Raw genomic sequence first — 12,821 nt, 5'->3', positions numbered from 1 at the left:
TGTGACTGCTCTTACAGTAGAGGTTCCATAGTGTGACTGCTCTTACAGTAGAGGTTCCATAGTGTGACCGATCTTACAGTAGAGGGTCCATAGTGTGACCGCTCTTACAGTAGAGGTTCCATAGTGTGACTGCTCTTACAGTAGAGGCTCCATAGTGTGACTGATCTTACAGTAGAGGCTCCATAGTGTGACTGATCTTACAGTAGAGGTTCCATAGTGTGACTGATCTTACAGTAGAGGCTCCATAGTGTGACTGCTCTTACAGTAGAGGTTCCATAGTGTGACTTCTCTTACAGTAGAGGTTCCATAGTGTGACTGCTCTTACAGTAGAGGTTCCATAGTGTGACTGCTCTTACAGTAGAGGTTCCATAGTGTGACTGCTCTTACAGTAGAGGTTCCATAGTTTGACTGCTCTTACAGTAGAGGTTCCATAGTGTGACTTCTCTTACAGTAGAGGTTCCATAGTGTGACAGCTCTTACAGTAGAGGTTCCATAGTGTGACTGCTCTTACAGTAGAGGTTCCATAGTGTGACTGCTCTTACAGTAGAGGCTCCATAGTGTGACCGATCTTACAGTAGAGGTTCCATAGTGTGACCGCTCTTACAGTAGAGGGTCCATAGTGTGACTGCTCTTACAGTAGAGGCTCCATAGTGTGACTGCTCTTACAGTAGAGGTTCCATAGTGTGACTGATCTTACAGTAGAGGCTCCATAGTGTGACTGTTCTTACAGTAGAGGCTCCATAGTGTGACTGCTCTTACAGTAGAGGTTCCATAGTGTGACTGCTCTTACAGTAGTGGTTCCATAGTGTGACTGCTCTTACAGTAGAGGTTCCATAGTGTGACCGCTCTTACAGTAGAGGTTCCATAGTGTGACCGCTCTTACAGTAGAGGCTCCACAGTGTGACTGCTCTTACAGTAGAGGTTCCATAGTGTGACCGCTCTTACAGTAGAGGCTCCATAGTGTGACTTCTCTTACAGTAGAGGTTCCATAGTGTGACTGCTCTTACAGTAGTGGTTCCATAGTGTGACTGCTCTTACAGTAGAGGTTCCATAGTGTGACCGCTCTTACAGTAGAGGTTCCATAGTGTGACCGCTCTTACAGTAGAGGCTCCACAGTGTGACTGCTCTTACAGTAGAGGTTCCATAGTGTGACCGCTCTTACAGTAGAGGTTCCATAGTGTGACTGCTCTTACAGTAGAGGCTCCACAGTGTGACTGCTCTTACAGTAGAGGTTCCATAGTGTGACTGCTCTTACAGTAGAGGTTCCATAGTGTGACCGATCTTACAGTAGAGGTTCCATAGTGTGACTGCTCTTACAGTAGAGGCTCCATAGTGTGACTGATCTTACAGTAGAGGTTCCATAGTGTGACTGCTCTTACAGTAGAGTCTCCATAGTGTGACTGCTCTTACAGTAGAGGTTTCATAGTGTGACCGCTCTTACAGTAGAGGTTCCATAGTGGGACTGCTCTTACAGTAGAGGTTCCATAGTGGGACTGCTCTTACAGTAGAGGTTCCATAGTGTGACCGCTCTTACAGTAGAGGCTCCATAGTGTGACTGTTCTTACAGTAGAGGTTCCATAGTGTGACCGCTCTTACAGTAGAGGCTCCATAGTGTGACTGATCTTACAGTAGAGGCTCCATAGTGTGACTGATCTTGCAGTAGAGGTTCCATAGTGTGACCGATCTTACAGTAGAGGTTCCATAGTGTGACTGCTCTTACAGTAGAGGCTCCATAGTGTGACTGATCTTACAGTAGAGGTTCCATAGTGTGACTGCTCTTACAGTAGAGGTTCCATAGTGTGACCGCTCTTACAGCAGAAGCTCCATAGTGTGACTGATCTTACAGTAGAGGCTCCATAGTGTGACTGCTCTTACAGTAGAGGTTCCATAGTGTGACTGATCTTACAGTAGAGGTTCCATAGTGTGACTGCTCTTACAGCAGAGGCTCCATAGTGTGACTGATCTTACAGCAGAGGCTCCATAGTGTGACTGATCTTACAGCAGAGGCTCCATAGTGTGACTGATCTTACAGTAGAGGCTCCATAGTGTGACTGCTCTTACAGTAGAGGCTCCATAGTGTGACTGCTCTTACAGTAGAGGTTCCATAGTGTGACTGATCTTACAGTAGAGGTTCCATAGTGTGACTGATCTTACAGTAGAGGTTCCATAGTGTGACTGCTCTTACAGCAGAGGCTCCATAGTGTGACTGCTCTTACAGTAGAGGTTCCATAGTGTGACCGCTCTTACAGTAGAGGTTCCATAGTGTGACTGCTCTTACAGTAGAGGTTCCATAGTGTGACTGATCTTACAGTAGAGGCTCCATAGTGTGACTGCTCTTACAGTAGAGGTTCCATAGTGTGACTGATCTTACAGTAGAGGTTCCATAGTGTGACTGCTCTTACAGTAGAGGTTCCATAGTGTGACTGATCTTACAGTAGAGGTTCCATAGTGTGACTGATCTTACAGTAGAGGCTCCATAGTGTGACTGCTCTTACAGTAGAGGTTCCATAGTGTGACTGATCTTACAGTAGAGGTTCCATAGTGTGACTGATCTTACAGTAGAGGTTCCATAGTGTGACTGCTCTTACAGTAGAGGTTCCATAGTGTGACTGCTCTTACAGTAGAGGGTCCATAGTGTGACCGCTCTTACAGTAGAGGTTCCATAGTGTGACTGCTCTTACAGTAGAGGTTCCATAGTGTGACTGCTCTTACAGTAGAGGCTCCATAGTGTGACTGCTCTTACAGTAGAGGTTCCATAGTGTCACTGCTCTTACAGTAGAGGCTCCATAGTGTGACTGATCTTACAGTAGAGGTTCCATAGTGTGACTGATCTTACAGTACAGGTTCCATAGTGTGACCGATCTTACAGTAGAGGTTCCATAGTGTGACCGCTCTTACAGTAGAGGTTCCATAGTGTGACTGCTCTTACAGCAGAGGTTCCATAGTGTGACTGCTCTTACAGTAGAGGCTCCATAGTGTGACTGCTCTTACAGTAGAGGTTCCATAGTGTGACTGCTCTTACAGTAGAGGTTCCATAGTGTGACTGCTCTTACAGTAGAGGATCCATAGTGTGACTGCTCTTACAGTAGAGGCTCCATAGTGTGACCGCTCTTACAGTAGAGGTTCCATAGTGTGACCGCTCTTACAGTAGAGGTTCCATAGTGTGACTGCTCTTACAGTAGAGGCTCCATAGTGTGACTGCTCTTACAGTAGAGGATCCATAGTGTGACTGCTCTTACAGTAGAGGCTCCATAGTGTGACTGCTCTTACAGTAGAGGCTCCATAGTGTGACTGATCTTACAGTAGAGGCTCCATAGTGTGACTGATCTTACAGTAGAGGGTCCATAGTGTGACTGCTCTTACAGTAGAGGCTCCATAGTGTGACTGATCTTACAGTAGAGGGTCCATAGTGTGACTGCTCTTACAGTAGAGGGTCCATAGTGTGACCGCTCTTACAGTAGAGGTTCCATAGTGTGACTGCTCTTACAGTAGAGGTTCCATAGTGTGACTGCTCTTACAGTAGAGGCTCCATAGTGTGACCGCTCTTACAGTAGAGGTTCCATAGTGTGACCGATCTTACAGTAGAGGCTCCATAGTGTGACTGATCTTACAGTAGAGGTTCCATAGTGTGACTGCTCTTACAGTAGAGGCTCCATAGTGTGACTGATCTTACAGTAGAGGTTCCATAGTGTGACTGCTCTTACAGTAGAGGCTCCATAGTGTGACTGCTCTTACAGTAGAGGCTCCATAGTGTGACCGCTCTTACAGTAGAGGTTTCATAGTGTGACTGATCTTACAGTAGAGGCTCCATAGTGTGACTGCTCTTACAGTAGAGGTTCCATAGTGTGACTGCTCTTACAGTAGAGGCTCCATAGTGTGACTGCTCTTACAGTAGAGGCTCCTTAGTGTGACCGCTCTTACAGTAGAGGTTTCATAGTGTGACTGATCTTACAGTAGAGGCTCCATAGTGTGACTGCTCTTACAGTAGAGGTTCCATAGTGGGACTGCTCTTACAGTAGAGGCTCCATAGTGGGACTGCTCTTACAGTAGAGGCTCCATAGTGTGACTGCTCTTACAGTAGAGGTTCCATAGTGTGGCTGCTCTTACAGTAGAGGCTCCATAGTGTGACTGCTCTTACAGTAGAGGCTCCATAGTGTGACTGCTCTTACAGTAGAGGTTCCATAGTGTGGCTGATCTTACAGTAGAGGCTCCATAGTGTGACCGATCTTACAGTAGAGGTTTCATAGTGTGACTGCTCTTACAGTAGAGGTTCCATAGTGGGACTGATCTTACAGTAGAGGTTCCATAGTGTGACTGATCTTACAGTAGAGGTTTCATAGTGTGACTGCTCTTACAGTAGAGGTTCCATAGTGGGACTGATCTTACAGTAGAGGCTCCATAGTGTGACTGCTCTTACAGTAGAGGCTCCATAGTGTGACTGCTCTTACAGTAGAGGCTCCATAGTGTGACTGCTCTTACAGTAGAGGCTCCATAGTGTGACTGTTCTTATAGTAGAGGTTCCATAGTGTGACCGCTCTTACAGTAGAGGCTCCATAGTGTGACTGCTCTTACAGTAGAGGTTCCATAGTGTGACCGATCTTACAGTAGAGGTTCCATAGTGTGACTGCTCTTACAGTAGAGGTTCCATAGTGTGACTGATCTTACAGTAGAGGCTCCATAGTGTGACTGCTCTTACAGTAGAGGGTCCATAGTGTGACTGCTCTTACAGTAGAGGCTCCATAGTGTGACTGCTCTTACAGTAGAGGGTCCATAGTGTGACTGCTCTTACAGTAGAGGGTCCATAGTGTGACTGATCTTACAGTAGAGGTTCCATAGTGTGACTGATCTTACAGTAGAGGCTCCATAGTGTGACTGCTCTTACAGTAGAGGTTCCATAGTGTGACTGATCTTACAGTAGAGGTTTCATAGTGTGACTGCTCTTACAGTACAGGTTCCATAGTGTGACTGCTCTTACAGTAGAGGTTCCATAGTGTGACTGCTCTTACAGTAGAGGTTCCATAGTGTGACTGATCTTACAGTAGAGGTTCCATAGTGTGACTGATCTTACAGTAGAGGTTTCATAGTGTGACTGATCTTACAGTAGAGGTTCCATAGTGTGACTGCTCTTACAGTAGAGGTTCCATAGTGTGACTGCTCTTACAGTAGAGGTTCCATAGTGTGACTGCTCTTACAGTAGAGGGTCCATAGTGTGACCGCTCTTACAGTAGAGGTTCCATAGTGTGACTGCTCTTACAGTAGAGGGTCCATAGTGTGACTGCTCTTACAGTAGAGGTTCCATAGTGTGACTGCTCTTACAGTAGAGGGTCCATAGTGTGACTGCTCTTACAGTAGAGGTTCCATAGTGTGACTGCTCTTACAGTAGAGGTTCCATAGTGTGACTGATCTTACAGTAGAGGCTCCATAGTGTGACTGATCTTACAGTAGAGGTTCCATAGTGTGACTGCTCTTACAGTAGAGGCTCCATAGTGTGACTGATCTTACAGTAGAGGTTCCATAGTGTGACTGCTCTTACAGTAGAGGCTCCATAGTGTGACTGCTCTTACAGTAGAGGCTCCATAATGTGACTGCTCTTACAGTAGAGGCTCCATAGTGTGACTGATCTTACAGTAGAGGTTCCATAGTGTGACTGATCTTACAGTAGAGGCTCCATAGTGTGACTGCTCTTACAGTAGAGGTTCCATAGTGTGACTGCTCTTACAGTAGAGGTTCCATAGTGTGACCGCTCTTACAGTAGAGGCTCCATAGTGTGACTGATCTTACAGTAGAGGTTCCATAGTGTGACCGATCTTACAGTAGAGGCTCCATAGTGTGACTGCTCTTACAGTAGAGGCTCCATAGTGTGACTGATCTTACAGTAGAGGCTCCATAGTGTGACTGCTCTTACAGTAGAGGTTCCATAGTGTGACTGCTCTTACAGTAGAGGCTCCATAGTGTGACTGCTCTTACAGTAGAGGCTCCATAATGTGACTGCTCTTACAGTAGAGGCTCCATAGTGTGACTGATCTTACAGTAGAGATTCCATAGTGTGACTGCTCTTACAGTAGAGGTTCCATAGTGTGACCGCTATTACAGTAGAGGCTCCATAGTGTGACCGCTCTTACAGTAGAGGTTCCATAGTGTGACTGCTCTTACAGTAGAGGTTCCATAGTGTGACTGCTCTTACAGTAGAGGTTCCATAGTGTGACTGCTCTTACAGTAGAGGTTCCATAGTGTGACTGCTCTTACAGTAGAGGTTCCATAGTGTGACTGCTCTTACAGTAGAGGTTCCATAGTGTGACCGCTCTTACAGTAGAGGTTCCATAGTGTGACTGCTCTTACAGTAGAGGCTCCATAGTGTGACTGATCTTACAGTAGAGGTTCCATAGTGTGACTGATCTTACAGTAGAGTGTCCATAGTGTGACTGATCTTACAGTAGAGGTTCCATAGTGTGACTGCTCTTACAGTAGAGGCTCCATAGTGTGACTGATCTTACAGTAGAGGTTCCATAGTGTGACTGATCTTACAGTAGAGGTTCCATAGTGTGACTGCTCTTACAGTAGAGGCTCCATAGTGTGACCGCTCTTACAGTAGAGGTTCCATAGTGTGACTGCTCTTACAGTAGAGGCTCCATAGTGTGACTGCTCTTACAGTAGAGGCTCCATAGTGTGACCGCTCTTACAGTAGAGGTTCCATAGTGTGACTGCTCTTACAGTAGAGGTTCCATAGTGTGACTGCTCTTACAGTAGAGGATCCATAGTGTGACTGCTCTTACAGTAGAGGCTCCATAGTGTGACCGCTCTTACAGTAGAGGTTCCATAGTGTGACCGCTCTTACAGTAGAGGTTCCATAGTGTGACTGCTCTTACAGTAGAGGCTCCATAGTGTGACTGCTCTTACAGTAGAGGATCCATAGTGTGACTGCTCTTACAGTAGAGGCTCCATAGTGTGACTGCTCTTACAGTAGAGGCTCCATAGTGTGACTGATCTTACAGTAGAGGCTCCATAGTGTGACTGATCTTACAGTAGAGGGTCCATAGTGTGACTGCTCTTACAGTAGAGGCTCCATAGTGTGACTGATCTTACAGTAGAGGGTCCATAGTGTGACTGCTCTTACAGTAGAGGGTCCATAGTGTGACCGCTCTTACAGTAGAGGTTCCATAGTGTGACTGCTCTTACAGTAGAGGTTCCATAGTGTGACTGCTCTTACAGTAGAGGCTCCATAGTGTGACCGCTCTTACAGTAGAGGTTCCATAGTGTGACCGATCTTACAGTAGAGGCTCCATAGTGTGACTGATCTTACAGTAGAGGTTCCATAGTGTGACTGCTCTTACAGTAGAGGCTCCATAGTGTGACTGATCTTACAGTAAAGGTTCCATAGTGTGACTGCTCTTACAGTAGAGGCTCCATAGTGTGACTGCTCTTACAGTAGAGGCTCCATAGTGTGACCGCTCTTACAGTAGAGGTTTCATAGTGTGACTGATCTTACAGTAGAGGCTCCATAGTGTGACTGCTCTTACAGTAGAGGTTCCATAGTGTGACTGCTCTTACAGTAGAGGCTCCATAGTGTGACTGCTCTTACAGTAGAGGCTCCATAGTGTGACCGCTCTTACAGTAGAGGTTTCATAGTGTGACTGATCTTACAGTAGAGGCTCCATAGTGTGACTGCTCTTACAGTAGAGGTTCCATAGTGGGACTGCTCTTACAGTAGAGGCTCCATAGTGGGACTGCTCTTACAGTAGAGGCTCCATAGTGTGGCTGCTCTTACAGTAGAGGCTCCATAGTGTGACTGCTCTTACAGTAGAGGCTCCATAGTGTGACTGCTCTTACAGTAGAGGTTCCATAGTGTGGCTGATCTTACAGTAGAGGCTCCATAGTGTGACCGATCTTACAGTAGAGGTTTCATAGTGTGACTGCTCTTACAGTAGAGGTTCCATAGTGGGACTGATCTTACAGTAGAGGTTCCATAGTGTGACTGATCTTACAGTAGAGGTTTCATAGTGTGACTGCTCTTACAGTAGAGGTTCCATAGTGGGACTGATCTTACAGTAGAGGCTCCATAGTGTGACTGCTCTTACAGTAGAGGCTCCATAGTGTGACTGCTCTTACAGTAGAGGCTCCATAGTGTGACTGCTCTTACAGTAGAGGCTCCATAGTGTGACTGCTCTTACAGTAGAGGCTCCATAGTGTGACTGTTCTTATAGTAGAGGTTCCATAGTGTGACCGCTCTTACAGTAGAGGCTCCATAGTGTGACTGCTCTTACAGTAGAGGTTCCATAGTGTGACCGATCTTACAGTAGAGGTTCCATAGTGTGACTGCTCTTACAGTAGAGGTTCCATAGTGTGACTGATCTTACAGTAGAGGCTCCATAGTGTGACTGCTCTTACAGTAGAGGGTCCATAGTGTGACTGCTCTTACAGTAGAGGCTCCATAGTGTGACTGCTCTTACAGTAGAGGGTCCATAGTGTGACTGCTCTTACAGTAGAGGGTCCATAGTGTGACTGATCTTACAGTAGAGGTTCCATAGTGTGACTGATCTTACAGTAGAGGCTCCATAGTGTGACTGCTCTTACAGTAGAGGTTCCATAGTGTGACTGATCTTACAGTAGAGGTTTCATAGTGTGACTGCTCTTACAGTACAGGTTCCATAGTGTGACTGCTCTTACAGTAGAGGTTCCATAGTGTGACTGCTCTTACAGTAGAGGTTCCATAGTGTGACTGATCTTACAGTAGAGGTTCCATAGTGTGACTGATCTTACAGTAGAGGTTTCATAGTGTGACTGATCTTACAGTAGAGGTTCCATAGTGTGACTGCTCTTACAGTAGAGGTTCCATAGTGTGACTGCTCTTACAGTAGAGGTTCCATAGTGTGACTGCTCTTACAGTAGAGGGTCCATAGTGTGACCGCTCTTACAGTAGAGGTTCCATAGTGTGACTGCTCTTACAGTAGAGGGTCCATAGTGTGACTGCTCTTACAGTAGAGGTTCCATAGTGTGACTGCTCTTACAGTAGAGGTTCCATAGTGTGACTGATCTTACAGTAGAGGTTCCATAGTGTGACCGCTCTTACAGTAGAGGTTCTATAGTGTGACTGATCTTACAGTAGAGGTTCCATAGTGTGACCGCTCTTACAGTAGAGGTTCCATAGTGTGACCGCTATTACAGTAGATGCTCCATTGTGTGACTGCTCTTACAGTAGAGGTTCCATAGTGTGACTGCTCTTACAGTAGAGGCTCCATAGTGTGACTGATCTTACAGTAGAGGCTCCATAGTGTGACTGCTCTTACAGTAGAGGTTCCATAGTGTGACTGCTCTTACAGTAGAGGTTCCATAGTGTGACTGCTCTTACAGTAGAGGTTCCATAGTGTGACTGCTCTTACAGTAGAGGGTGCATATTGTGACTGATCTTACAGTAGAGGCTCCATAGTGTGACTGATATTACAGTAGAGGTTCCATAGTGTGACTGATCTTACAGTAGAGGTTCCATAGTGTGACTGATCTTACAGTAGAGGCTCCATAGTGTGACTGATCTTACAGTAGAGGTTCCATAGTGTGACTGATCTTACAGTAGAGGTTCCATAGTGTGACTGCTCTTACAGTAGAGGTTCCATAGTGTGACCGCTCTTACAGTAGAGGTTCCATAGTGTGACCGCTCTTACAGTAGAGGTTCCATAGTGTGACCGCTCTTACAGTAGAGGCTCCATAGTGTGACTGCTCTTACAGTAGAGGTTCCATAGTGTGACCGCTCTTACAGTAGAGGTTCCATAGTGTGACTGCTCTTACAGTAGAGGTTCCATAGTGTGACTGATCTTACAGTAGAGGTTCCATAGTGTGACTGCTCTTACAGTAGAGGTTCCATAGTGTGACTGCTCTTACAGTAGAGGTTCCATAGTGTGACTGCTCTTACAGTAGAGGTTCCATAGTGTGACTGCTCTTACAGTAGAGGGTCCATATTGTGACTGATCTTACAGTAGAGGCTCCATAGTGTGACTGATATTACAGTAGAGGTTCCATAGTGTGACTGATCTTACAGTAGAGGTTCCATAGTGTGACTGATCTTACAGTAGAGGTTCCATAGTGTGACTGATCTTACAGTAGAGGTTCCATAGTGTGACTGCTCTTACAGTAGAGGGTCCATAGTGTGACTGCTCTTACAGTAGAGGCTCCATAGTGTGACTGCTCTTACAGTAGAGGTTCCATAGTGTGACCGCTCTTACAGTAGAGGTTCCATAGTGTGACCGCTCTTACAGTAGAGGCTCCATAGTGTGACTGCTCTTACAGTAGAGGTTCCATAGTGTGACCGCTCTTACAGTAGAGGTTCCATAGTGTGACTGCTCTTACAGTAGAGGTTCCATAGTGTGACTGATCTTACAGTAGAGGTTCCATAGTGTGACTGCTCTTACAGTAGAGGTTCCATAGTGTGACTGATCTTACAGTAGAGGTTCCATAGTGTGACTGCTCTTACAGTAGAGGCTCCATAGTGTGACTGATCTTACAGTAGAGGCTCCATAGTGTGACTGATCTTACAGTAGAGGTTCCATAGTGTGACCGCTCTTACAGTAGAGGTTCTATAGTGTGACTGCTCTTACAGTAGAGGCTCCATAGTGTGACTGATCTTACAGTAGAGGTTCCATAGTGTGACTGATCTTACAGTAGAGGTTCCATAGTGTGACCGCTCTTACAGTAGAGGTTCTATAGTGTGACTGATCTTACAGTAGAGGTTCCATAGTGTGACTGCTCTTACAGTAGAGGTTCCATAGTGTGACTGCTCTTACAGTAGAGGCTCCATAGTGTGACTTCTCTTACAGTAGAGGTTCCATAGTGTGACTGCTCTTACAGTAGAGGTTCCATAGTGTGACTGATCTTACAGTGGAGGCTCCATAGTGTGACCGCTCTTACAGTAGAGGGTCCATAGTGTGACTGCTCTTACAGTAGAGGTTCCATAGTGTGACTGCTCTTACAGTAGAGGTTCCATAGTGTGACTGCTCTTACAGTAGAGGCTCCATAGTGTGACTGCTCTTACAGTAGAGGCTCCATAGTGTGACCGCTCTTACAGTAGAGGCTCCATAGTGTGACTTCTCTTACAGTAGAGGTTCCATAGTGTGACTGCTCTTACAGTAGAGGTTCCATAGTGTGACTGCTCTTACAGTAGAGGCTCCATAGTGTGACTGCTCTTACAGTAGAGGTTCCATAGTGTGACCGCTCTTACAGTAGAGGTTCCATAGTGTGACTGATCTTACAGTAGAGGCTCCATAGTGTGACTGATCTTACAGTAGAGGTTCCATAGTGTGACTGCTCTTACAGTAGAGGCTCCATAGTGTGACCGCTCTTACAGTAGAGGCTCCATAGTGTGACTGCTCTTACAGTAGAGGTTCCATAGTGTGACTGCTCTTACAGTAGAGGCTCCATAGTGTGACTGATCTTACAGTAGTCGGTTTTCCTGGACGTGTCCTTACTTGTTTCTCCCTGTTATGATAGAACAGATGAGCCGTTCACATTTTTGGATGATGATGATGATGATTGACATTCTCTTACAAGACTTGACTATCAGGAATGGCGCTTATATATAATACCACACGCTCTTATTGCACCATCTATAGAAGCTGCTGATGAAATTCTATGTTCTCTATATACTCTGTGTACTACATATACTCTATGTACTTTATGTACTCTATATACTCTATATACTCTATGTACCCTATGTGCTCTATATACTCCATGTACTTTATGTACTCTATATACTCTATATACTCTATATTCTCTATATTCTCTATATATTCTATATACTCTATATACTCTAAATACTCTAAATACTCTATGTAATCTGTGTACTTTATATACTCTGTGTAGTCTATGTACTCTATATACTCTATGTACTCTAAGTACTCTATATACTCTGTGTAGTCTATGTACTCTATATACTCTATGTACTCTAAGTACGCTAAATACTCTATGTAATCTGTGTACTTTATATACTCTGTGTAGTCTATGTACTCTATATACTCTATGTACTCTAAGTACTCTATATACTCTGTGTAGTCTATGTACTCTATATACTCTATGTACTCTAAGTACGCTAAATACTCTATGTAATCTGTGTACTTTATATACTCTGTGTAGTCTATATACTCTATGTACTCTATACGTAGGTGTGGCTGAGGAAGCTTTTTCATACTTGGAGGTCGAATATATTATAATATTGAAGAACATTTTGTGCATTTGGTTTTAACCTGAAGACACAGTTCCAGACTTGCGGTTTCGGGGCCGGGGACTGCGGGACTCCTTGTTTGTGACATTCATGATTATTTTGTGTTATAGATGGGACGCACTCGGTGATTGTAGATAAAGACCTCTGACTATCAAGTAAGAAAAAACAGGGAACTTCAGATACAGCCCGCTTTAAAGAAGTAAGTGAGCCCGGTCGGATGTTTTTTTTTGTTTTTTTGGGGGGGGGGGGGGGCTGTGTGGCACTATACACAGGGGGAGGGCTGTGTGGCACTATACAGGGGGAGGGCTGTGTGGCACTATACAGGGGGAAGTGCTGTGTAGCACTATACAGGGGGAGCGCTGTATAACACTATACAAGGCGGAGGGCTGTGTGGCACTATACAAGAGGGAGGGCTGTGTGGCACTATCTACTTGGGGGGCTGTGTGGCACTATACACAGGGGGAGGGCTGTGTGGCACTATACAGGGGGAAGTGCTGTGTGGCACTATACAGTAGGAGCGCTGTATAACACTATACAAGGCGGAGGGCTGTGTGGCATTATACACAGGGGAGGGCTGTGTGGCACTATACAGGGGGAAGTGCTGTGTGGCACTATA

General features: G+C 45.4%; 1 protein-coding gene across 2 annotated transcripts in view; it reads left to right on the top strand.

Annotated features, from left to right (window-relative positions):
- LOC142741682 (T-lymphocyte activation antigen CD80-like) overlaps positions 1–12,384 on the top strand; it is a 50,321-nt gene extending 37,937 nt beyond the window's left edge. For both annotated transcript variants that reach the window (XM_075851028.1, XM_075851027.1), the window contains exon 6: positions 12,316–12,384. In XM_075851028.1, coding sequence (XP_075707143.1) covers positions 12,316–12,353 — 38 coding nt within the window. In that variant the 3' untranslated portion in view covers positions 12,354–12,384. The remainder of the gene's footprint in view (positions 1–12,315) is intronic.
- The last annotated feature ends 437 nt before the right edge of the window (positions 12,385–12,821 follow it).

Source organism: Rhinoderma darwinii, chromosome 2 (genome assembly GCF_050947455.1).
Source record: "Rhinoderma darwinii isolate aRhiDar2 chromosome 2, aRhiDar2.hap1, whole genome shotgun sequence".
Taxonomy (NCBI): Eukaryota; Metazoa; Chordata; class Amphibia; order Anura; family Rhinodermatidae; genus Rhinoderma; species Rhinoderma darwinii.
Note: the sequence above shows the minus strand (reverse complement) of the source record. Positions and strands in the feature narration are given on the sequence as shown.